At 52.8% G+C, this 22,807-nt stretch overlaps 2 protein-coding genes across 7 annotated transcripts; both read right to left on the bottom strand.

Moving 5' to 3' along the window:
* Positions 1-549: 549 nt before the first annotated feature.
* Positions 550-16,249, bottom strand: WNK4 (WNK lysine deficient protein kinase 4). 6 transcript variants are annotated; one of them, XM_044938931.2, is made up of 19 exons: positions 15,508-16,249; positions 14,679-15,117; positions 13,065-13,237; positions 12,041-12,261; positions 11,508-11,665; positions 10,901-10,989; positions 10,598-10,814; positions 8,648-8,912; positions 8,304-8,425; positions 8,019-8,077; positions 7,824-7,941; positions 7,437-7,553; positions 3,518-3,655; positions 2,920-2,974; positions 2,240-2,823; positions 2,081-2,141; positions 1,563-1,971; positions 1,275-1,474; positions 550-906 (listed from the first exon to the last, which is right to left on the bottom strand). In XM_044938931.2, exons 2-19 carry the CDS (start codon positions 15,009-15,011, stop codon positions 788-790), a joined length of 3,438 nt encoding a protein of 1,145 aa, XP_044794866.1. In that variant the 5' UTR covers positions 15,012-15,117; positions 15,508-16,249; the 3' UTR covers positions 550-787. The 6 variants fall into 6 exon arrangements, 5 of the variants coding, with proteins under 5 accessions (XP_044794866.1, XP_025135886.1, XP_044794864.1 ...); XM_025280101.3 differs by lacking the exon at positions 15,508-16,249 and adding an exon at positions 1,013-1,110 and having other exon boundaries at positions 14,679-15,452; XM_044938930.2 differs by lacking the exon at positions 15,508-16,249 and adding an exon at positions 1,055-1,110 and having other exon boundaries at positions 774-906; positions 14,679-15,453.
* A 136-nt stretch (positions 16,250-16,385) lies between these two features.
* Positions 16,386-21,186, bottom strand: VPS25 (vacuolar protein sorting 25 homolog). The gene is made up of 6 exons (XM_025280102.3): positions 21,026-21,186; positions 20,664-20,809; positions 19,791-19,844; positions 19,362-19,450; positions 18,522-18,597; positions 16,386-17,006 (listed from the first exon to the last, which is right to left on the bottom strand). Exons 1-6 carry the CDS (start codon positions 21,076-21,078, stop codon positions 16,894-16,896), a joined length of 531 nt encoding a protein of 176 aa, XP_025135887.1. The 5' UTR covers positions 21,079-21,186; the 3' UTR covers positions 16,386-16,893.
* Between the last annotated feature and the right edge of the window lie 1,621 nt (positions 21,187-22,807).

Consider the following 22,807-nt stretch of genomic DNA (forward strand, 5'->3'; position numbering starts at 1 on the left):
GAGGTAAAGGAAGGATGGACAAGCAGCTTTTATTAACTTCCACTGGGGCCTGCTTCTGTAAGCCTAAGGTGGAGTCTGGGTGGAATCTTAGCTTGGTCAGGTGGATTATTGACCTTGCAGTTTCTTCATGAACTGCTGGCAGGAAGCCCAAAGGCTGGGTTCCACCCCTGCCTCCCATTGTGAGAGGGGAATTCCTTCTAAATCCTCCCCTGCCTAACCCTACTACAAAGCTTTTTTGACTGTGCTGGTTCTTCATCGCTACTCTAGTTGGGTTTTCTCTAGTTGCAGCAACCAGGTGCTACTCTTCCCTGTGGTGCGTGGGCTTCTTATTGCAGTGGCTTCTCTCTGCACAGCACAAGCTCTAGGGCGTGCAGGCTCAGTGGTTGTGGTACATGGGCTTAGTTGCCCTGTGGCATGTGGAATCTTCTCTGACTAGGAATGGAACCCATGTCCCCTGCACTGAGAGGTGGATCCTTAACCACCAGACCACCAGGGAAGTTCCCCCACAGAGCTTTGCCCAGTTTTTAAGATCCATACAGATTCACCAGGTTCTAGGTTCCAGAATTTTTATTGGCTGCTACTAATTTTCCCTCCTCCTTTCCAACTGGGAGTGTGCCTTCTAGAATCATCTGGACTCAGGTGGGACTATTTAGTGGTTCTCTCTTGGCTGGGGAGGTGGCAAGGATGAGGATTTACAGAACGTACACCTTCTACACACAGCAAACAGTTCCCACATGTTTGGCTCTTCCTTCTAGGGCAGCAGCACTGTCCATGCCCGTCCAGCCTCCTACTCCCTCAGTGCTGAGGTCTTCCTTGCAGAGTTGTGTTGGTCAGCAGATTCTAAGGGCATAAGCTCCATGGTGGGCCCAGGTGTGGGTGAGACACATGGCTTCTGTTCATAATTCACTGGAGGAAAAAGAAGAAGTACTAAGGAACCTCCAAGAGCTGGAGGAGGCTGAAGCTAAAGCCAGGTACCATTCCCTGGGCTCTCCCTCCCTTAGCCCGCCCTCACCATCCTGCCAACATCCCCGGCGAATGTCACCCCCTTGCTTGCCCGCTGCTCCTGGGAGCCGGTGCTGCTGCCACTCAGGGAGTTCCTTCGCATGATGCCTGGGTGCAGGATGGGGAGGGAGAGCACTGAATGAGGGAAGGGGCCACAGGGAAAAGTGGGGGGGCTAGTCCCCCCACAGCAAGGGGCAGACTCCCAGGGCCTGAAAGACAGATCACTAGGGAGGGGACTCTGGAACGATGGGAGCTGGTGACTTCTGTCTCACCCGGGCCCAGGGGCTCAGAACGCTGCAGGCTGTTGCGCCGTGAGGTGGGGAAGCTGCCCTTGGAGAGGCGGCGCTGGCGGCTGGACAGCATAGCAGCAGGGGCCACGATCCCTGGTGGGGGCTGCTTTCCAAGCCTGCTATACAAGTCCTCGATTTCCTGTTTCTGTAGTGTCTGTAGTGCCTCCACCTCTGACAAGTGCCTGAGGACACACCAGGGCCATGAGAGGGCTGGCCCAACACTTAGCTCTGGCAAATCCACCTCCTGACCACCATTCTCCCCAGACTCACTTCTGCCGAAGATTCTGCAGCTCAGCCCAGAATTCCTCGTCCTCTCCGCTGCTCTCGGACTCCTCACTGCTCAGACACAGGCTGCTATAGGAGTAGCTCATCCACACTGGGCTAGGATGGCTCAGGGGTGGAGGGCTGCCCCCTACTTGGGGTTCCTGCCCATCGTCCCCTTCCTCTTCAGCTCCAGCCCCTAGGCCCTCGGCTGCACGGTCACTTTCAGCCAGAGCCTCCCTGGCCTCTGGCCTGGCTCCAGCACTGTCCTCCGTGTCCGAGCTCTCCGAGGTCAGCTGAGGGGTTGGAGGCTTCAGGGAGCCAGAGGGAGTTGGGGATGCCAGCTGCAGGGGAAGAGGCTCAGCTGGTTCCTTGGATGAAGTCACTTGGAAGCGCCCAACAAGCTGAGGCTTTCCCTCTGCAGCAAGACAAAGAAGGCATCATGAAAGAAGGAAGAGAAATCAGTGGTAGGAAATAAAGTCACTGAGAATGATGGGCAGGGGAGAGTCAGTGGTCAAAGGTCTCACCTTCCGAGATGGGCGCCAATCTGGCTTCACCCGGGAATGGCTGACCAAGATTTGGAGAGGCCTATAAAGTGTGGGTCTGTGAGTAGAGAAATGATCCAGAATGAAGCCCACCCGCCCCTCCTCCTGCCACCCAATCATCCCTCTTGGTTTCCTACTCACCTCACTCTCCACCTCAGCTGTCAGAGATGAAGGCCACTCCTGGCCACAAGGAGTACAGGGAGTGGGAGGGGGCAGGCTAGGGAGAGGACCAGGAGGAGCTGGAGGAGACTGGGACAGGAGCCCAGGGGACGGGGACAGCAGGGACTGAGCCACGGTCATCACAGCCAGAGAGAAGGCACTAGCCAGAGAGAGGAGAGGGGCTGCGGTGGTGGAGGGGAGGGGACAAGCAGAGGGGCAGGGGGGGAAGGAGGGAGGAGCGAAAGTGCCCTGGAAACAATCGGGGAGGAGAGAACTCTGTGGGAACTGAGCAGATCGGATTGGAAACTGGGGTGCACTGGGGGAGAGTGGAAGTGGGCAGCTTGGGGGGTGTGGAGAGAGATTTGAGGAGGCCTGAGGAGAAATTGGGGAGAATGAGGAGTTGAGATGACATGGGGGAGAAGTGATGGGAAGGATGGGACTTGGGAAAACAGGAGTTCCAGGAGAAAAGGAGCTTCCAGGAGACAAGGGGGTTCCAGGAGAAGATGTGGAGGTGGAAAAAGCTGCCCAGCATCTCTGCTCCAGGGAGGTGCTGCTCTGGAGCTCTGCTGGGAAGGGAGGGAGGGGAGGTTGAGATTCCAGTCCTCCATTCCCATGGAGCAACCCCAGGGGTGGGATGAATAGGGACAGAATGCAGTACATACCCCTGGATGGGTCTGGGGGGGACCCCGGGAGAGCAGGCAGTGATGCTGACTCCTCCTGAGAGAGAGAAATGTCACAGTGGGAAGAGCTGAGTCTTAGATGGAAAGTTTGAGGCTGGGCTTCTTAAGCCAGGACTCATGAGCTTCTATGAGTCCACAGATGAGTTTCAAGGGATTCAAAAGTGTTTTCAAGAAATATTTAGTGGTAAAGGAGCATGACACCTGCAACTTAATTAAATGGTTCCAAAACAAGAATGCATGGACACACACGTGGATGGGGAGAGAGGAAGCGAGAAGGCTAAAGCTCATGTAACAAGACACTACTAGCCAATCTAGACAGAGCACCTAGGGGTTCTTTGTACAACTCTTGCAACTTCTCTGCAGGTCTGAAATTATGTCAAAATACTGAGTTAAAAGTATGCACTGAACACATTTTTCTGGAGAGTCCATGGCTTTCATCAGACTCTTAAATGGGGGCAGAGCCATTGTTTTGGGATCCTAGAGATGACAACAAGTTAGATCCAAGGGGACTGGTGGAGGCAAAAAGTAATGAAGCCTGTAGCAGAGACCATCCCCCTGGAGGTGCCCACAGGGGTCTGACCTGGGGACTCAGAGGGTCTTCAGCAGCCTCCACAGGGCCAGTATCTCTCTTCAACAGGGTCTCCACTCGCTGGATAATCTCCCGAATCCGGTTCAGGAATCCAGGTCGCTCCGAGGGCAGAATGAACTCATTGTACACCTGGTGAGAATCAGTAGGAAGGGGAAGGGGAGTTCGGTTAATTCCACTTGTCCCTTTCTTTAAAAAACCAACCCTTCACCCCACTGCTTCTGCTCATCAATCTAAAACAAGTATTTAGTAAGCATCAGCTGTGCGCCATGCACTGTGTGGTTGTAAGGAGAAATACAGCTTAGAGGAAAGGAGCTAAATTTCATAGCATGCGTGTTTATACCAGATCTTTACATATCTTATCACATTTGACACCAACAACAGCTTGCTGTGGTCTCCATGTGGTCTCTTTAGAGTTATGCTAACCAATGCTCAACAAGGTGTAGTTCAGTCTTCCCAAGATCATGAGATTTGCACCCAGATCTTTCTAAAGCCAAAACCTGAGTTATATTTCCACTGATGCCTCACCTGTTTTTGGACACAACTCTGCTCTCATACAGCTTTTAAAATGTGCCACACAGATCCACATAAACACAGCTCCACAGAGTTAAGTAAAAATAAGGCAATACGTGATAAATGTAACATTCAGGTCCACAAACACTTACTGAGTGTTTTATGTGCCAGCATTCAGGTCTACAAACACTTATTGAGTATTTTACGCACCAGGCATAGGCTAGATTCTTTGAGGGAACAAGGAAGCAGAAAACACTGTCCTGGTCTCAAAGAAGCCCAAAATCTTAGTGGAAGAGACACACACATACATAACTCAATAGACTTCAAGTCAGCCCAAGGCAGGTAAGGCATTTATGATTGAGGTACAGATAAAAGTGCTATTCCCAGAGGGGGAAAGGGAGAGCCGCTGTTTAATGGGTATAGATTCAGATTGGCAAGATAAAACAGTTCCAGAGACCTATTGCCCAACAATATGAATATACTTAACACTACTGACCTGTACACTTCAGGACGGTTAAAATGACACACTTTATGTTATATGTTTTTTACCATGATTTTTAAAAATGCCATTCCAGGACTTCCCTGGTAGTCCAGTGGTTAAGACTCTGCGCTCCCAAAGCAGGGGGCCTGGGTTCAATCCCTGGTAGGGGAAGATCCCACCTGCCACATGGCTTGGCCAACAATAAATAAATAAGTAGAAATAAATAAAAAAACACCATTCCAAGAAGAAAGCAGTTCATAACACTTCAGGGGACAGCGGGGAGCTGAGATGGCTCCAGAGCTGAGTCTTGAAGGATGACTAAGAAAAGCAACCCTTAATTGAGGACCTACCACGTGTGGACATTTCCCATACTTTAATCATTTCACTTCTCATATATGCTATATCATTTCTCATATATTACATCAGAAAAGTGAGAAGTGTTAGTCACTCAGTTGCATCCCAACTCTTTGCTATCCAATGGACTGTAGCCCTCCAGGCTCCTCTGTCCATGGAATTCTCCAGGTAAGAATACTGGAGTGGGTTGCCATTTGCTTCTCCAGGGGATCTTCCTGACCCAGGGATCAAAGGCGGGTCTCCCGCACTGCAGGCAGATTCTTTACTATCTGAGCCACCAGGGAAGCTCATCAGAACATCTTTGCAAAATAAGTAATATCCCCTCCATTTTACTGATGAAGTTCAGAGAGATTAAGAAACTTGCCCAAGTTTGCCAAATTAGTAGCTAACAGAGCTGAAGTTGGAACTCAGGTCTTATGTGAACCTCCATCCTTTCCTCTGTTCTGCACTGTTCTGAGGCAGCAAAGAGCACATTCACAAAATGGCGAAGACTGAAGTACAGCTGAGAGTGCTGTGAATTTTAAAGGTCATACTCCAGAATTTGAACCTTACTCTGTAACCACAGGTAGCCACTACCGATTTGGGGGCAAAAAAGCAAATTTAAAGTCTTGAGAGAATTCTGCTGCAGAGAAAGAAAGGGTGGGCTAGTAAGGAAAGAAAAGAAGGCAATGGACCCTGGGTTCAGGGACAGGGTCCCTCTGGTTGTGTGGGATCTGAATTGGGCTTGAAAGCCCATAGAGAAAGCTCCCAGGGAGAAAGACCCCTGAAAAGATGGAAGCAGAAGCTGAAAAGGCAAGTAGGCCTCTTCAGAGGACCATTCAGAAACCAGTGTGGCTGGATGAAAGATTCTTGAAGGGCTGAGTGGCTTGACAGAAGTGGATAAGCCTGCATGCCAGGTGCTGTTTTGTCTTTGTCCCAGACACAAGCTGAATGACATGATGGAGAGGAAGATTTAGAGGGAGTTCCTGAAGTCTGACGTTTCCTCCATTCCCTTCCCTCCCGCATCCCAGAGGCTGGCAGCCACTGCCCCCACTCCACTGAAACTGGTCTCCCACAAAGACCTCCTCCTGACAAAAGCCAGTGTGGTCTTGCCTCAGGCCTCACCCTCCCTCCTCGAAGCAATCTCCTTCCTCAGTTTTTACTAAAATATTCGAGTTCCTTCTGTCTCAGGTTCCAATTCTGTCCTTTGATAACCTATCCCTGCTCCCCGTTCCGGAACTGGGGGTATCTAAGATACTCCTCTACACCTCTGGCTTTGCAGGCCCATCTTCTCTCATGCTCAGCTCTGTGCTGAGACTCCCAGATCCACTCCTCCCAGTCCTGCCTGACCCATATTCTGCTTACTTATGGAGGATCTTATCTTGCCTGCCCCCCTGTCATTCAAGCTCATCATGATACCCCCTCCAAAAAACAAAGCCATACTGTCATTTTAAAACTTATCTCCTTTGATGGCCTATTCCTATGAGTTCCTCCAAGCTACAGGTCACCCTTGATAGCCCTTGCCCTAACTCCCTCTCATGTCAACTCATCAAGTATTTACTGACCATGTTCTATGTACACTGTACTATGTCAATCAATTACTGGATGACATAGTAGGTTATTTTTCCCAAAATAACCCCCAGATTCACCCCTCTTCTTCCTCCCCCTCCATAATCCATTCTCTCCTTGGACCATATCTGGCTTCTTGCGTCCATCTCCCAACTGGATACCCTACCCACAGCCCTCTCCCACATCCCACAACAGAGCAGTCTTAAAACCTATTCTCACAGTGTTACACACTTAACTCTTAAGACTCCATTACACATTACACACTCACATTACATGCTTAAGACCACATTACATGCCCAACCTCACTTCTACAAAACTTTTTTTAAATTGAAGTATAGTTGATTTACAATGTTAAGTTCTGCTGTACAGCAAAGTGATTATATACATATTATATATATATATATATATATATATACATTCTTTCTTAATTTTCTTTTCCATTATGATTTACTACCTAGGATACCGAATATAGTTCTCTGCTTTACAGCAGGATCTTATTGCTTCCAAGAGGAACCCTTAATTCCAGTGACAAAGGTCTCCTCAAGAAGCCCTCCCAGCCCTATACTTCAAGTCACTCCCTGTTCCCATGCCTCTCCTTTGCCATACCACCACGAGACACGCCTTTTCTACTCTTCACTGCCATTCCGACTCATCTGTCAAGACCTTGTGTGAGTCCTTCCTCTTGCGCTGCTGATCCTTCCCTTACAGCCCATCCTTTCCTTATAGCCACAGCATCACGTGTCTAGTGTACACTTCACTGCAGCACTTGTGGATATCTTGTGTTAGTCTCAAATTGCTCCAGCTGAGGATCCAAACCTCCCTGGATAAACAGAAATCTCCTCCCAAACAGAGGCAGATAAGTCTTCAGTGTCACTGCACTGAGGGCCCGCCAGCTTTGAAACCCTTGTCCTTGGATTGGGGGCGGGCGGGGGGGGGGGGGGCAGTTCAGCACCCGGGGACATCAGGAGGGAGACTCTTGTCTCAGATCATTAGAATGTGCTCTCATCTCTCCCTCACCATAGCAGCTGCGATCTCTTCTGGGCTGTCCCCATCCAGATCAAATCGGAAGGTCACCATCTTGCTGTTGTGCGTCTGCAGCTGGCATTCAACCACTCTGTCATTCTGGTCTGAGACCTTCAGAGTCAAAGTCAGCAGAAGGGAGGAGGTCAAGCTCTGTCTTCATCAAGTGTCCCCACCCCTCTCCACCCAAGTCACAGTGGCCAGATTGGAACTGGAGAGAAGCAGATTCTGCCTCCAAAGTCTCGTATTGAAAACATGACTGGTGGCCTCTTGGGTACCAGTAACACAGTGCTTCTCGCCTTTTCTGGCTGACCGCACTCCCGTCCCTGACAGTTCCATCCAGGCCCTGTAGGTTATTCCCGAACTCCTGTGCCCCTTCCTTACACTTGTGACCCGAAGCCGGGATCGAGGTCTACGCCGGAGGTTTTTCCCTGGGGGTCTCCTCATCCGTTCCATCCCTTCTCCCACATCACTAAGGCCTGATGCTGCATCTGAGGCATAACTGGAAAAGGGAAAAGACACTGTACCCCAGAGCTCCATATAGCTCACCTTGAAGCCCCCATTCAGACCAGAACTTACCTCTCTCCAGGGGAAAAGTCATTGCCGGGGCCAGAACGTGGAATGGATAGAGCAAAAGCCTGAAACAGGATATAGGTTCATGAGGTCAGGGGAGGATAACTTGTTGGGTTCCAAGAAGACGATATCAAGGGTGCTGGGGTACTAGGCAGAGGGAATAAAGATGAGGACAAGAGTGGTGGATTTCCAAGGACATGGGGCCAGGTCATAGTGTTGGGTTTTACAGGATGAGAGCTAGGTTGTGGGCTTGGAATAGCTGGGAGCCCCCCCCATGTGACCCCCTCTCACCGCGGGCAGGCGGAGATGGGACTCAGCGGGGCTGGATGGCACCCCGCTAGGGGGCTGAAGGGCAGGGTCTGAGGCATCCAGGAAGCCGGAAGAGCTGAGGTAGCCATCAGTCTCGCAATCCGCTGGTGGGGGAGGGAGGGGATCAAAAAAGGGGAAATAAAGGGGGGTGATGGCTGAGCAGGGGACTGCCTGAGCAAGGAGGGGGCCTGGGGCTGTGGGAGAGTTCTTTCCCAGAAGGAGCCCTGACTAGATGTGGAAGGCTGGGTAAGTGACAATGCTGTTGGGTTGAACGTTTGGGTAGGGGGGCAGAGGTCAAGGGTTCTGGGATGTTAGAGGTGACTTACAGGTGGTAGATGAATAGCTGGCATGGCGGAAGAGGAAGGGCTGGTGCTGGTCTGCCTCTGGCTCCTCGGGCTCAGGAGGGAAGGCACTGGAGGGACCAGGAGTCATGGGGACAGCTGCTGGTGGGGGTCTCGGCGCTGGGGGGAGGGCCTCCAACTCCCTAGCTTTACGCAGCTTCTCACGCTTTCGCTGGATGGCAGCAACCCGTTCACGCACTGCACGAGCCACTGGCTGGTAATCAGCTTCACACACTAAGCCCAGGGCCACCTGGAGTTGGAAGGGTGAGGAACAGTTTGAGGTGAGATTCACCGTCTCCCAACAAAGCCCCATCAGCACACCTTCTTGAGGCCTCTAGGATATACAAGAAAAGGAACATATATTGATTACCCACTGTGTCCACAACTGGCATTTTTTAAAAAGTCATTTATTTACTTGACTGCGCTGGATCTTTGTTGTGGCAAGTAAGATCTTCAGTTGCAGCATGTGGAATCTAGTTCCCTGACCAGGGATCAAACCTGGACTCCCTGCATTAGGAGCATGGAGTCCTAGCCACTGGATCACCAGAGAAATCCAACTGGCAACCCTTTACCATATCATCATTAAATCCTTCCAGCAACCTTCTGAGATAGGTCTTATCAACTCTATTTTAGAAATAAGTAAAGTAAGTGACCAGTTCAAGGTTATACTCTAAGTCAATTGTTCTTGGGGGATGGTGAAGAAAAATATCTGTAGATATTTTAGTTGTCACAACTTGGGGGGTGATCCCACCGGGATCTACTAAGTTGATGCCAGGGATTCTTCTCAACAACCTACAACAGTATAGCACAGTCTCCCGAACAATGATGTCACTAGTGTCAAAGTCAAGAACCTCTGTATGTAATGGATCAGGTCCCAATCTCAGGTCAGATTTGAGCTGGGCTACAGAGACTGACTCCTATGTCTTATTTCAAACACATTCTTAGGTTCTTGACCCAGATCCACCAACAGATGATTCCCACCCTTTCAACTGCATTTTTCCATCAAGAATATCATACTCTTTCCCTTCCCACCTCAGACCTTCCTAAACCATCCCCATATCTTCTGCCTCTCATATATGCCTCTCCTGGTCCACCAGCTTCTATTCATTATCCTTATTCATTTCAATAACAAGCTTCGCTGGACAGGTAAAGGAGGTGGGGCAGGATGAGCTGACTCAAAATCTGAACAACCTGAGTCAGTTGTGCCACTTGCTTGGGACCTGGTACAAGATATTCAGCTTCTTTGAGCTTTCATTTCCTCAGCAGTAAATCAGATAAAATCACTCTATGCAAGGTTGGTAACAACCATCAGATGCACATGAAAGGGCTCTAAGATGTGGGTGGTTAACTGAGTTCCCATCACCTGCTAAGCACTGTCAGGGGCAGAAGGGTCAATACACATAGTCTCTGCCCTCAAGACCTTGTAGTCTTGTGGAGGAGAAAGATGGGAATGTATCCTGGTATAAAACAAGACTGATGGGGACCTGTCCAGTAATGGAGGGCCTGCTGAAATGGAAAGACGCATTTAACTTTAACTCTAGAGCCGACAGGCTTTCTCAAATGCAAGGTTCCAAGCATGAAGCAAGATCAAGAAAAAGATGGGGTGGGGGAAACAAGAAAGGGAAAAACAGATAACACGGAGAGAAGGACAGTTAAGGGAAAACCGGATCAGCAGGAAGTTAAAACAGGGAGGTTGAGGGACCCAGGGCTGGAAAAGAAAATCTTCGACTTGCGGAGAACACTAAGTGTGCCCGCAGGTGCATTAAGGCGAGGGCAGCAGGGAGACACTCCTAAGAGGCTCGGAGAGGGTTTCGTTGAGCCCACCACGCAGACAACCCACCACCCAGACATCGCACCCGCAAGGCACTGGCCCCTCCGGTTGAGGTCCACACGCCCCTCATACGTTACGCGACAGGCATGCTGTCCTCCGCTCACCATCTCCTGAGCCACCTCCTCTGCCGCGTCCCGGCCCAACTGGAACAAGAACTCGATGGCCTGGTTGTCCCGTGGGCGCCCCCCTCGCCGCGCGTCCTCCATGCGCAGCCAGAGCTTGAGGTCCGGCTTCTCTCCGTCGTCCTCCTCCGCCAACTCCACGTGGACGCCGCGCTCCTCGCGGAAGAAGGCGTGAGCCAGAAGGTCGTGGATGGTGAACCTGAGGGCGGTGCCAACTTGAGCAGAGCCGCACCGCCGCCCGCCCCCCCATCACCCCACCCCCTCCGCCCTGCCCCCTCCACCCACCTCTCATTCTTATCCGTGCGGATGCAGCCTTCAATGATCTCCTTTACCTCGGGCATCTTCACCTTGTAGAAGCTGTTGGGTTTCGTGCCCTGGGGAATGGGGTTGCATGAGGCCTCCCGCTCTCTGTGCCCCAGCTCTCTGCTGACCTCCCCCTCCCACCCCGCCCCAGCCCGAGGCGGCAGCGCTTGCAGTTGCTAAAGCACCGGCTACGCGTTTAGAAGAAGTTGTGATTTCAAATCCCAGTCCCCCCGCCCCGACCCCCCCCCCCCCTCCACGTATCGACAGTGCGACCTTGAACCAGGCTCTCGCTGAGCCGGTGTCCTCATTTGTAAAATGCAGGGCAGAACATTTGCCCTGCTCACCCCGCGGGGCAGCGGATACGATCGGATGAGAGATTGGATTTGAATCATCTGTAATCTCTAGGGAGCGCTACACACATCTAAAAAGCTTGTATTGGAGGGGCCGTGAGTGCATCCAGTAACCTTCAGTGTTCACCGGGGCGTCTTTGTGTCTACCCCGTTTTCATTAAGGGAAAGGACATTGACCGCGGGATGGCCGGGGCAGCCAAATGGAAGGGGGACTTGTGATTCCCTCTCCTCCCTCTCACCGAGGTGACCTTGCGGTAGATTTGAGCGGCATTCTGGCACTCTGAGTAGGGGTACTCCGAGGTCGCCATCTCCAGCATGCACATGCCAAACGCGTACACGTCCACGGCCTCATCGTACTTTTCCTCGTACATCTCTGGGGCCATGAACTCCGGGGTCCCTGCAGGATCCACAGCAGACGTTAGTGCCTCCCTTCTGGCTTCGTCCCTCTCCTTGAAAGTACAAGTGGGGGTGGGGGCAACCCCGCGAATTCTGGAGTGCAAGAGACTCACCCCTTCTCGTCGTGTGTGTGTGTGTGTGTGTGTGTGTGTGTGTGTGTGTGTGTGTGTGTGTGTGTTGGGTGGGGGGGAGGGGGTTGTGGGGAAGAGGACACGCTACAAGTCTCATCTTCCCCGTGGTTTTCTAACTCCGTGGAGGGGTTCTAACTCTAATCACCCTTCTAAATCTACTAGGGGCAGGGGGTCCCTAGGCTCTCTCCTGACAGGGGAAGGGGAGGGAGGGTAGGAGTGGCAAGGATCCTCCTGGAGCGACGCACCGATGACGCTCTTGGCGAAGGAGGCGCGCTTGAGCGTGGCCAGGCCCAGGTCCCCGATCTTAACGGAGCCCGTAGGGCCGGTGATAAAGACGTTGTCACACTTGAGGTCTCGGTGCAGGATAGGGGGTACTCGGGAGTGTAGGAAATGGAGCCCCCGCAGGATTTGGCGGCTCCAGCGCTGAAGGACTCGTGGTTTCATCTCGCGGAACCGCCTCAGGTATCTAGGGGAGGGCGCACAGCTAGGGTCAGAACGAGGGACACAGAGGATGGGGAGGGAGCCCACCACTGGGAGGTTCCCCTCCCCGTAGCCCCACCCACTCCCGCCCACGCATCTGCCGCTAGCTTCTCCTAGCACAGATCCGCGCCCAGCCTCAGACGGAAAGGCAGTCAGGGGGTGTGGCAGGTAGACAGAAGGTTACAAAACGGGTAAATTCAAGATATGGCCGCCGCCAAGGTGCTGTGGAAGCGCGGAAGGGATGATTAGCTGCCCCGGACGTGGGGGAGGGCTTCCTAGAGGAAATAACTTTTCTGTGGTGTCTTGAAGGATGAGTAGGAGTTCAAGGGTGAAAATGGGAAGAGATGAAGACCTTGCAGGCAGAAGGAAGGCGTGCTTAAAGGCACGGAGACAACAAGTGACGGCACAGGGTGGGAGGAGGTGCTGGGAATTTGCTTTGTTCGGAATGTGGGCTGGATCCTATAAGGACTTTCTGAGCAGTCGCTAGAAAGAATGGACTTTATCCGGAGGGCGGTGGGATAATTCAAAGGGGTTTTAAGGAGAGAAGTGATAAGACCAGATTCCAGCGCGCTGCAGGAAGATAGGCTAGCTTGGAGAGGAGAGGGGTAGCATGGTGGAGGACTCTTTAGTGGGCACTGCAGGCCTCCAGACACTCAAGAGGCGAGGATGAGAGAGGGAGCCTGGTTTGGGACCTGCGTGTAGAGTCTGAGGAGGCCAGGCTCCTCCAGAAGCAGTGGCGACCTCCCTCCACCAGTCCTCCCAACTACCACCAGCAGGCGCGGAGCTCACGTCTTGAGCGTGCCCGAGGTCATGAGTTCGGTGACCAGCACGATGCAAACCTGGCCCCTCAGCACGGACTTCCAGGAGTCGTAGAAGCGGACGATGTTGGGGTGCTGCAGCCCCTTGAGCATCTCCACCTCCTCTGAGAATCGCTGCCGCTCGGCTCGAGACAGTTTCCGAGTCTGTGGGGTAGGGGACGGGGATCACGGTCACCTCAGGCCCAGGACCCCCACGAAGAGGGGGATGGGGACACATGTGGCGGGGCTTGGAGGAGCGGTGAGGGTAGGAGCCAATGGATGGGACTGGGTGGGTGGGATCATTCGCCAACAGGATTGTAGACCCGGAGTTCCCGGTTTGCGCCCCCTGGACCGCTCCAAGGACACGCCCACTATGGGCCTGGGGCCGCCCCCTGGACCCCCTCCTGGACACAAGAGCTTTTATGCAGCCCGGTCCAGGAGCTCTGAACTCAATAGCGCCTTTGTAGCCGCCCAGGCCGGCCGTGGGGCGGAAGGGACGCCCGGGGGCTGGCAGCGGGCAGGCAGCAAGCAGGCGGGCGGGCAGAGAATTGGGGCCGGCAAGGGGATTGGCCTCAGAAACTGGTAACTGCTAGATCCAGGGAGAAGGACTGCAGAGGGAGGTACAGACAAAGAGAGAAGGGATCCAGGACCAGGTGCCAGGAGACCGCCCCCTGCCCCATAGCTGTCTCGCCTTCCCCCATCTCCTTCCTCCACCCCCTCCAACCCCTAGTTTGGACGCTTCTCCTGGCCTGGCCTAGAGCCTGGGGTGTGGCACTGGCAGGCACAAGGGGCAAGCTCAGTGCCAGGGCTGGAGGGGAGGACCCTTCCTCCAGGCTCTGTCCCCTCAGTCTGAATCCAAAGCTGCTAGCTCAGACTTAACTGGGTTTCCCCCCTATGGGAGGAAGGTCCTTCAAGCCAGCATACCCCTAAAGCCCATGGGGCTCAGTGCTTTTGGTCTGGGGAGAGGATAGCTCAGGTAGGCAGTGGGATGAGGAGCAGGACTGGACTCAGGCCAGGGCTGGAGCTCCTGTCTCCCCCTCCCCCAGCCATGGGGAAGTCCTGAAGTTTGTTCCAGAAAGGATGTGGGAAGGCCCTGTCCCGCTACAATAGCCCTATATCTTCTGGAAGTGGAGGACCCTGTCCCAGCTCCTGGCTTCCATCATTCCAGCCTTCTAATCTGCAAAGATCCAAGGCAAGGAAAAAGGAGAATCAGGGTCACACTGAGGGTCTCAGGACTTAAGGGGAAGGGAGAGGAGGAGACAGTGGGTAACCACTGCAGGAAATTGGTGAGCCACCCCTCAGGTCTGAGCTGGCTCCCTACCCAATTTCCCATCTTATTTTCTTTCCAGCTCTCAGGGTTGAGATGGAGCCGGAAAAGAAAGAATGTCTTAAATCCACAGGGGAGCTACCACACACCACCTGCCTCAGCTTATCCTTCTGCAGCCTGGAATCAGCCAGGTCCATGGATCATCAGAGCAAGTGGGACAAGTGTCCGGACATTTGACTGGAAAAATACATCCCCCTTGCTGCTGTTCCCTGGGTCTCCCATCCCAAGACCTCCAAAGGTCCCATCCCGTGGCGTCACCGAGGGGGCGCCCAGCCGCACCTGCAGCTCACACCAGGCCACCTCCACCGTGGTGTCGGTGTCCAGCCCTCGATACACCGTCTTGAACGAGCCACGTCCAATCTCGATGTCAAACTTGAGGTATCGGCCATCCGGGGACGTTGCCACAGCCTGGGTCTCCGTGTCTTCTTTTTCCTCTTGCTCCCGCCGCCGCTCCCGGGCCGCCGCCGCCTCGGTGATCCTCGGCTGTTCTCGGGACCCCGACCCTCCTGTGGAGCTGGCGGGCTCCAAACGCTCGGAGTCTGCAGGCTTCACAGGGGCGCCTGTGGTCCACATGCCCTCAGGGGGCTCTTCAGAGCTGAGCGGTGGGCTCATCGCGGGGCCGGAACCAGCGGAGTCCGGCGGATCAGGGGGCTCCGGAACGGGTGAGGCTGGCTGGGACCAAGAGCTCAGTAGCCCCAAGTCGACTGAGCTGCGGCGGCTGAGACGGGAAGAGCGCGGCCGGGACTCAGCCTTCCCGGAGAAGCGGCGCACCCGGCGGGGAGGGGGCCCGAGGCGGGGCGGCCCCGCCGCAGCAAGGGGCGGCGGGGGCCGCAGGGGTAGGTCAGCCTCCGCCTGGGACATGGGGACTTCGGTCTCTGGGGCCGGGGGTGCCAGCATGAGGAAGGACCGGGCGCTGCAGGCGGTAAGCCGGGAGGCCTGACAGGACGACTGGCTGGGTGCGCAGTGCTCCGGCTGAGCTACTGGGGCCCCAGGCCCGACTCTCCTGCCCCGCAGCTCCGCCCCCACCCCGCCTCCGCCCCGCCCTTACCCCCCAGAGCCGCCCCCTCGGAGCTGCCCGTGCAGTGGAACCCCTGGCTCAGCCCCTCACCTCGGCCACTGCCCCGCCCCCGGCCGCTGGCCCTCCTCCTCCTGGCTCCCGGAGCACCCGCCCTCAGTCTCTTTCCGTAGCCGGAGCCCGGTGACAGACTGTGTGTCCTCGCGCACTAAGAGTGCGCAGACCTGTTTGGGGGAGCACCGTACTAGGACAGGGAGATGAAACGTGACCGCAGCTCCCCGACCCTAGAAAAGGGGGGTGGTGAGGAGGAGGCTACCATCAGTCTGCACGCCCCAGATAAGGTAGCGCCACCCCCTCCTAATCGTCCAGAATGGCCTCGGGCCGACAATACAGAGGTCAGTGGAAAGATCTGGTTTTCTCCGAAGTCGCAGTCCCTCGGGGCTGCGCAGGGATGGGTGTGTGCACCCCAGGGTCAGCCCTTCCCCCAAACCAAGGACCGGGTCACCCATCCTCTCCACTCCCCACCTTAACCGCAGCCTGGCCCTGGCCAAAGTGGCTGTTTTTGCTCTGTGGGCTCTCCTTCCTCCCCCCTCTGTTTGCCAAAGTTTCCAATAAACCAAAGTCCGTATCCGGTTTACTCCCCCTCAGCTCCCCTTGGCCTCAACTACCAGAGCCAGACCAGATGGATGGAGGGAGGGGCTTCAGCGTCGTGCAGGACTAACATGGGGAGGTGGTGAGGGAGGGGAGCCATTAAGTTATTCCACTGCAGACACAGAAAGCCGAGGTCCCCAGTCTGTGTTCCGTTAGCACTCCCTCACACAGCCCACCCAGCAGATGTAAAACCGCAGGCTCACTGAGTCCCCCAGTGCGGGATGACCTCTCCCCTAAGGTAGGTGGGGATTCACTCAGCATGGTTACCAGATCACAGTACTCCCCTTGCTCATTCCAGTAGTAACTTCAGCAGCAAGCAGTAGGGTTAAGCTTTTTAATAATCATAAATCAGTGCTGGGCCCCAGCTCTAATGGCCAGGCCCCCTCCTGGGCCTTCTATCTTCACATTGCCTGGAGGGCTGCCTGCAGCCAGGGCTTTGCCCATCCCCTAGGAAGGATCCAGCACCAGCCTGAGAGGAGGCAGTAGCAGCTAAAGGGGTGGGGGTGGAGAGTGGGGTTGGGGGAAGAGACAGAAGCTTGTGCAGGCCATGTGTGTGTGTACTTACATGTATGACACAAGTGAAGTGTTGGGTTTCAGACCCTGGCTCAGGAGGGGTGGGACAAGGAGAAGCACATTTGCCCTCCTTGGCACCTCAGCCTCACCGGATCCCAGGGACAGACAAATGGGATAAGCAGGAAACCCACCCGTGGACTAGAGACCTTTTGAGTCAGGCAGAGTCACAGATCCAGTCTGTGGGGACACTTGGTCTGTCTCCCTCTGAAAGCCCTGGCAGGATGGGAGGTAGAGGTAAAGGGAGATAGGTCTCTGCTAGAAGAACTTGACACCTCGGCCATCGCTGACAGTGATGATCTCGGCCTTGTGCTCCTGCTGGAGGGCTTGCAGAGCCCGCAGTAGGGTTGCCTCATCCAGCCCGTGGAACTCTGGACAGGGAAAGAAGGGCAGTCAGGGACACACTGCTCCTAGGGGCTCAAGGCCTCTGAGGAGAGCAGCTGAGCTGGAAGCAGAGAACTGTCCAGGCCATCAGTACTGCTACAGCTACCACCCACCCTTTCTGGGTATTCTTCAGGAGTAAGGGGGGGAAGAAAGCCTGAGTCAACACAAAACGAGAGTTCATGCTATTTCCCCCTTCCTGTTTGCTCTGTCAGACTCAAAGCCTACACACTCTTGCCCCATCCCCCCATTAGTGTCTCGATACTCAAGAGTAACCCTATTTGCTTGTGAGCCACAGAAAAGGGGCCTTGACAAGTCCAGGGAGGTCAAGGCTCTTGTCACTGGATGCTGTCCGTAACTGCTTCTGTACCCATTGGGAGGACCTGTCCTACACACTGAGGTATAGCCATGCTTCTGGCCAGGAGACTGCAAAGGTCCAGCACAGGTATCTGCCCTATCCTAGTAAAAAAACAAAAGAACAAAGGTGGGAGCCAAGGGCCAGCTGAGTATCTGGAGACAGGGCAAGATACTGCAGGGAGCTGTGAGAGGCAGGAGGCAAGTCCTAACAGGCTTGCACAACACACCCGCACAACACACCCCCTGCAGGGCCCAGCTCTTAAGTCAGGAAGCTTGCTTTCCAAGGAAGCCTTCAGCTTTGCCTGGCCTGAGTGGTGGGCTGGGCAATGCTGCAGCACTTAAGTCATGGCACGATGGTGGGAGTAGCAAGTAGAGGCCTGCAGGAAAGAGGGGAAAGCCAAGCTCTGTAAACTATTGGGGCAGCCAGGCCTGGCAGAAAGGGGAGGAGCCCCCTTTACCCAGCTCAGATTGGTACTTTTGATGATCCTGGGGATCAACATATGGAGTCAGAGATAAAAAAGCTAAGAGAGTATTTACACTATGTAAAAATCAAAACAGTATACAAATCCCAGTCTGGCCAGAAACCAAAGTATTCTAAAGGGCTGGGGATGGGGGTGTTGGCCCAATCCCTTCAGCTGACACCCACAGATCCTGAACCCTCTATAAGAATAAACGGTGAAAGAAAGCCTGAGTCAACAAGGAATGGAGATTTCAGGCTTAATCTCCTGCCCTGGTTCCTCATTCAGCATCTACACCAATAATTCTTAACTTTTCATGGGTCATAGACACCCTTCAATATCTTATAACATAGAGGACCTCACTGGCAGTCCACTGGTTAAGATTCCATGCTTTCAGAGGAACTTAGATCCCTACATGCCCTGTGGCGTGGCCAAAAATGTTTTTTTTTTAAGTCTTAAAATATGGACTTTATCCCTAGATAAATGCATATACACCCCCACAGACAAAGATTGTGGGTGTTCTGCATGTGAATTCAGGTGGTTTATAGACATCTTGGACATGGGTTAACAACCTTTGTATTATTTAGTATCTGGAATTGAGAGACAAAAACATGGGAAATTTGAATGTCAACTAAACAAGATTACAGAGAATTCACATGACAAAACTGGGGGGAGAGGGAAAAGCATTACCCTCATCCTCTGTGTCTTCCCCATTGGTCAGTTCATACAGGGTGAACACGGAGTTGTTCTGGCCACTCTTGGAAACCTATGGACACAGAATACAGCGACTGAGTAAGACCCAAGAATTTCCTGGGAGAAGACAAACTCCCAGCTCCACCTCTCTGACCCAGGAATGATACTTATTCCCAAACCAGAGCTGTCACCTCAGCAGAGGAGTGGCCGAAAACCCACAAACCCTACAGGTGCTATATTTATACATGTATACACATGCTCAGAACCACTAAACCACAGGCCTTCACGTGTCTGAGGAATGACCTCTCATCCTGGTTGTTTTCCTGTTCAGAAATGGGTGGTGTATGTTTGTTATATTTGGGTTGTTGCTGCTTCTTCCCCTCCTCTCTCTCTTGGGAATGTTCAGGGCTGGTGGTGACCTGGAATGCAGGGGAGAGAGGCTGTCCCCACACCCACATTGGTTCAGAAAGTCTCATTTATATTGTGGGCAGCCCCATAAGGATGTAGTGGGGGAGGGGGTCCAGGTTTTTGTTTTTTTCTCTTCCTTTCCCCATTTATCTTCTGTGGCCAGAGGCTCCAGCCAACAGTATTCATGGTTCCCAGTACTGCATTCTCCAAACATGGCCTCACACAGCCCCTGGCCTTCTACTGGCAAAGACAGGGAAGTTCTTTGCAACCAGGGAAACTGAGTCACTGAAAGAGGCTTGCCTGGAAGACCTACATTTCCTCTTTCTGCCCTCTCCCACTTTGCTCAGTGTGGATCTGAAAACACCAGGTATCTGCTGAGCATAGAGTCATTCTCCTTTGCCATGGGTCACTGTGTCAGAATAGTCTCACCCACTGATAGATGAGCTTTCCCCATTCTTCTGGCCTCCGCCACATGATCAGGAAGCTAGACTTGTTCTTATCCAACCACTCAAGATTCCCTGCAAAAGATACTTATGAAAACATCATGCTCCAAGAAGAGACAAAGAGGCAAACTAAAGGTGGAACAGAGTGGAAAAGACTCAGCTTTCAGAAAGAGCAATTCAAAAATTGTTTTACTATCTGCAAGGCATCCATTCTCTTCTTCAGGTCTTGGGGCACAGAAGTTTCAATTTTGTAAACCAGTGGGAGGGAAGAGCCCAGGGAATTAGGCTACTGCACAGAACACTCTGGGTTCCAAGCCAGGAGAGAAAAAAAAAGTTCTTAAAAGAAAAGACTTGTGCTAATTTGCCCTCAGGAGAACCCCACTAGGAAAAAAGGAATCTGATGAACTGGACCCACCTTTCTTCCTCAGTTCCTCTAACACAACCTGGATTGATTCCACGGGCAGCTTCCCTGGTTTAAGGTTAAGGGTACGGCATTAATGGAATGAACTGGTGGGATGAAATTTCTCAGAGCCAGGCGCATGCTACGAACTACCATTCTTCTCCCTCCTACACACTGAGATGTGCAATTCCACAACAGGATGTAAATTGGCATTTCCTGCATACTGGGGAGGAGGAAGGTAAAGAGAAACTAGTCCGATTAAAAGGAAAAGCTTTAGGGACTTCCCTGGTGGTCTAGTAGTTAGGATTCCGCGCTTCCAATGCAGGGGGCCCTAAAATGCCAGCCAAAAAAGAAAAAGTGTTTTGTTTTTGTTTGTTAAAAAGAGCTTTAGAGAATGAAAGGTACTATCATTTCTCACTCCCTGTCCTCTCTCCTTCCTCCAACCATTGTCCAGATATTTTAAGGATGAACCAGGCAGCAAAAGAAAACCATCCTTACTTCCTGGGTGAGGGGAGTAGGCTGAGAAAATTACTAAAGGTAATGCTAGAGTTTGAGCCTCATACAGAGGACTTAAGTTTCAACAAGTCAAAAGGGCTCAGGTCGAAAAACCCTGGTACTTGGCTTCAGGGCCGAAATTGTAAGATCTGAACGACACCTAGGTACTCATCACTGTATAGGACAAGAGGGAGTTGGTGGTGCACTGGGGCAGGCGTCGGGGTGGGGGGCGAGGGAGCGGGAATGGATGTCAGCTACACAAACAGGCTCTTTCCCAAGGCCGGTCTGAATGGGAACCTGTCTTCTGTGGGTGAGAGGGAGTGTGAAGTCTTGGCATGTGGGAAAGGTGGAAGTGCATGTGTGTGGGCTGTGGAAGTGCCTGAGGGAGGATACGCTGGAGCTTCACGTTGTTGAAGAGCGGGCTCTCCTGGGCTTCCATCACCGTCATGCTGGACTGTTTGTGCAGGCGGCAGAAGGACAGGACCAGCGAGCACCAGGCGGCCAGCTGCTTCTGCCGAGTGTCCACGTTCGGCTGCAACCTGCCGGGTGAAGCGGGTGGGGCGCAGAATTAGAGGACTTGAGAGAGGGCGAGCGGCAGCACTTGCCAGAGGAGCATTCGGGGAAGAAAGTGAGGGACTGAGGGTAGTGGAGACCGGGTCCATTCTCCCCCTCCCCATTTGAAGTATTAGGGTTGAGCCCGGGGTCCGGGGGAGGGGAGGGAGGTCCATCGGGGCTTCTCGGGGTCTAAGCCTCACGTAAAGAAGGGTGGGAAGCGATACTGCCACGGCCACTCGAAACTCATCGCCATCGTAGTACCCCAGGAAACCCGGGACCCGCCGGCAAAGGACTTCCGGCCTCCGCTCCGGCACGTCCGGACAGAAAGCGCTGCAGAAAGGTTCCGGGAGCCTCTGGGGAGAGAGGAGGCCCAACCGGAGGGATCTTCGTCAGCCCGTTTCTTGCCATTATCCCCATATCCTTACGAGCTAGAGCAGAAGGGGCCCCGAGACGTCTTCTGATTCCACCTCAGAGAGAACAGTGACTTCCCCAAAGTGGCACAGTTAGAACTGCAAGCAGAACCCAGGTCTCCAGGACCCAGCCTAGGCTTGTTTCCACTATACAGGGCTTCTTTTAATATTAACGTTTGTGTCGCTTTTAACTTAAACCCTTCACAGTTCCCCTCAATTCCTGTGTCCTTCGACTCCATCTTCCCCAGGAGCTCATTTGTAGCTTTTATACCTGGAAATGGCTCTGCTTCCATGATTCAGAGCTGCCATATTTGAACACAGCCACCTCTGTCTCACCTCTCCCATGTCCTCTATTTCTAGTCTCAAGTCCCGGGACTCCACTGGTCTTATGACTTCTTGCCTAGCCTAGACTACTCAGTTCTGTCCCCTTGCCTGCTTCCCTGCTGCTCATTTTCCAAACCAGAGTTGTCGATCACGGCCCACCTATTCCTCAATCTTCTTCACGCCTTAAACCGTGTAGTATTACTGACAGGGAAAACAGAAATCACCAGAACTTTCTGATTGCACCTCAAATTCCCTGACTGACCTCACTGCTGTTCTATCAGTGCAGCCCAGTGATGCTTTGACTTTTATTGATTCCCTGTCACATTCCTTAAGGTAACTTCGAAATTTTCCATACACATCAAGCCATTCCACCAGTTCCCATTTCTTGCTACTCTGCAGAATGCCTGTCTCTTCTATTTTTATGAGATTGAGGCCATGCATGTGAACCTCTTAGTCCTTCCTCTCTGTCACCACACTCAATTCGTCTCTCAATTTCTTTCACTTTTACTCCTTTGCCCACTCCACACAGCTTGTGGGATCTTAGTTCCCAGACCAGGGATAGAACCCGAGCTCAGCAGTTAGAGTTGCAGAGTCTTAAGGGATGGACAGCCAGAGAACCCCCTTGACAAGGCCAACCCTTTGGCATCTGTTTGGCTCTCCTTTCCAGTTTCCTCCAGGACTTCTTTGTGCATCATCTTCCCTTCTTTTTCCCTTTTTCCTGGCTCCTCTCCTCTAGTCTACATATGCTGAGGTCATCCCTACTTGAAAATCTGTAGTTTCCTTGACTCTACCACCCTCTCAATTTCCTGTCTGATCTCTAACATCTCCCCACTGAAGTCCATCTTTCACTGTATACAGTCCCTGGTCCACAGAAGTGCCCAACAAATATTTGTTGAATGACTAAATGAGTGAACCCTTCAATGGATAATGTTCTCTCAAAGGGCACCATCTCCTTTGCGTCCATTGGCTTTCTTTATCCTTGTTCTGCTGATTCTGATCTTTCCCTTTTGTTTTCTTTACTCCTCACTGTATATATGTGCATGTTTTCTAAGGACATCAGCTTTCTTTAGTACACCTTCTCTCTGGGAACTCTCATCTCTCTCATGGCTTCACGTGGCATTTCTCTGCAGAGGACTAAACCTGTATTCCTAACTCCAACTTTTTTATACTACCAGCAGCAACAAGATCACTCCCATTTCCAACTCCCTATGTCAGAAGCCCTTCACTCCCTGGTGTGTTACATCTTGT

The sequence above is a fragment of the Bubalus bubalis genome, chromosome 3 (genome assembly GCF_019923935.1).
Source record: "Bubalus bubalis isolate 160015118507 breed Murrah chromosome 3, NDDB_SH_1, whole genome shotgun sequence".
NCBI classification, from domain to species: Eukaryota; Metazoa; Chordata; class Mammalia; order Artiodactyla; family Bovidae; genus Bubalus; species Bubalus bubalis.

Coding starts and splice junctions, on each gene's coding strand:
- VPS25 (XM_025280102.3), bottom strand. CDS start 21,078: ATGGCGATGAGTTTCGAGTGGCCGTGGCAGTATCGCTTCCCACCCTTC. Junction 19,451..19,790: donor AGAGGAACTGAGGAAGAAAG/GTGGGTCCAGTT, acceptor TATCTTTTGCAG/GGAATCTTGAGTGGTTGGAT. Junction 18,598..19,361: donor GAAAGCTCATCTATCAGTGG/GTGAGACTATTC, acceptor CTGTGTCCATAG/GTTTCCAAGAGTGGCCAGAA.
- WNK4 (XM_044938928.2), bottom strand. CDS start 15,296: ATGCTGGCACCCCCGGCCCCAGAGACCGAAGTCCCCATGTCCCAGGCG. Junction 7,942..8,018: donor GACTTTTCCCCTGGAGAGAG/GTAAGTTCTGGT, acceptor TCCCTTTTCCAG/TTATGCCTCAGATGCAGCAT. Junction 1,475..1,562: donor CTGCAGAATCTTCGGCAGAA/GTGAGTCTGGGG, acceptor GTGTGTCCTCAG/GCACTTGTCAGAGGTGGAGG.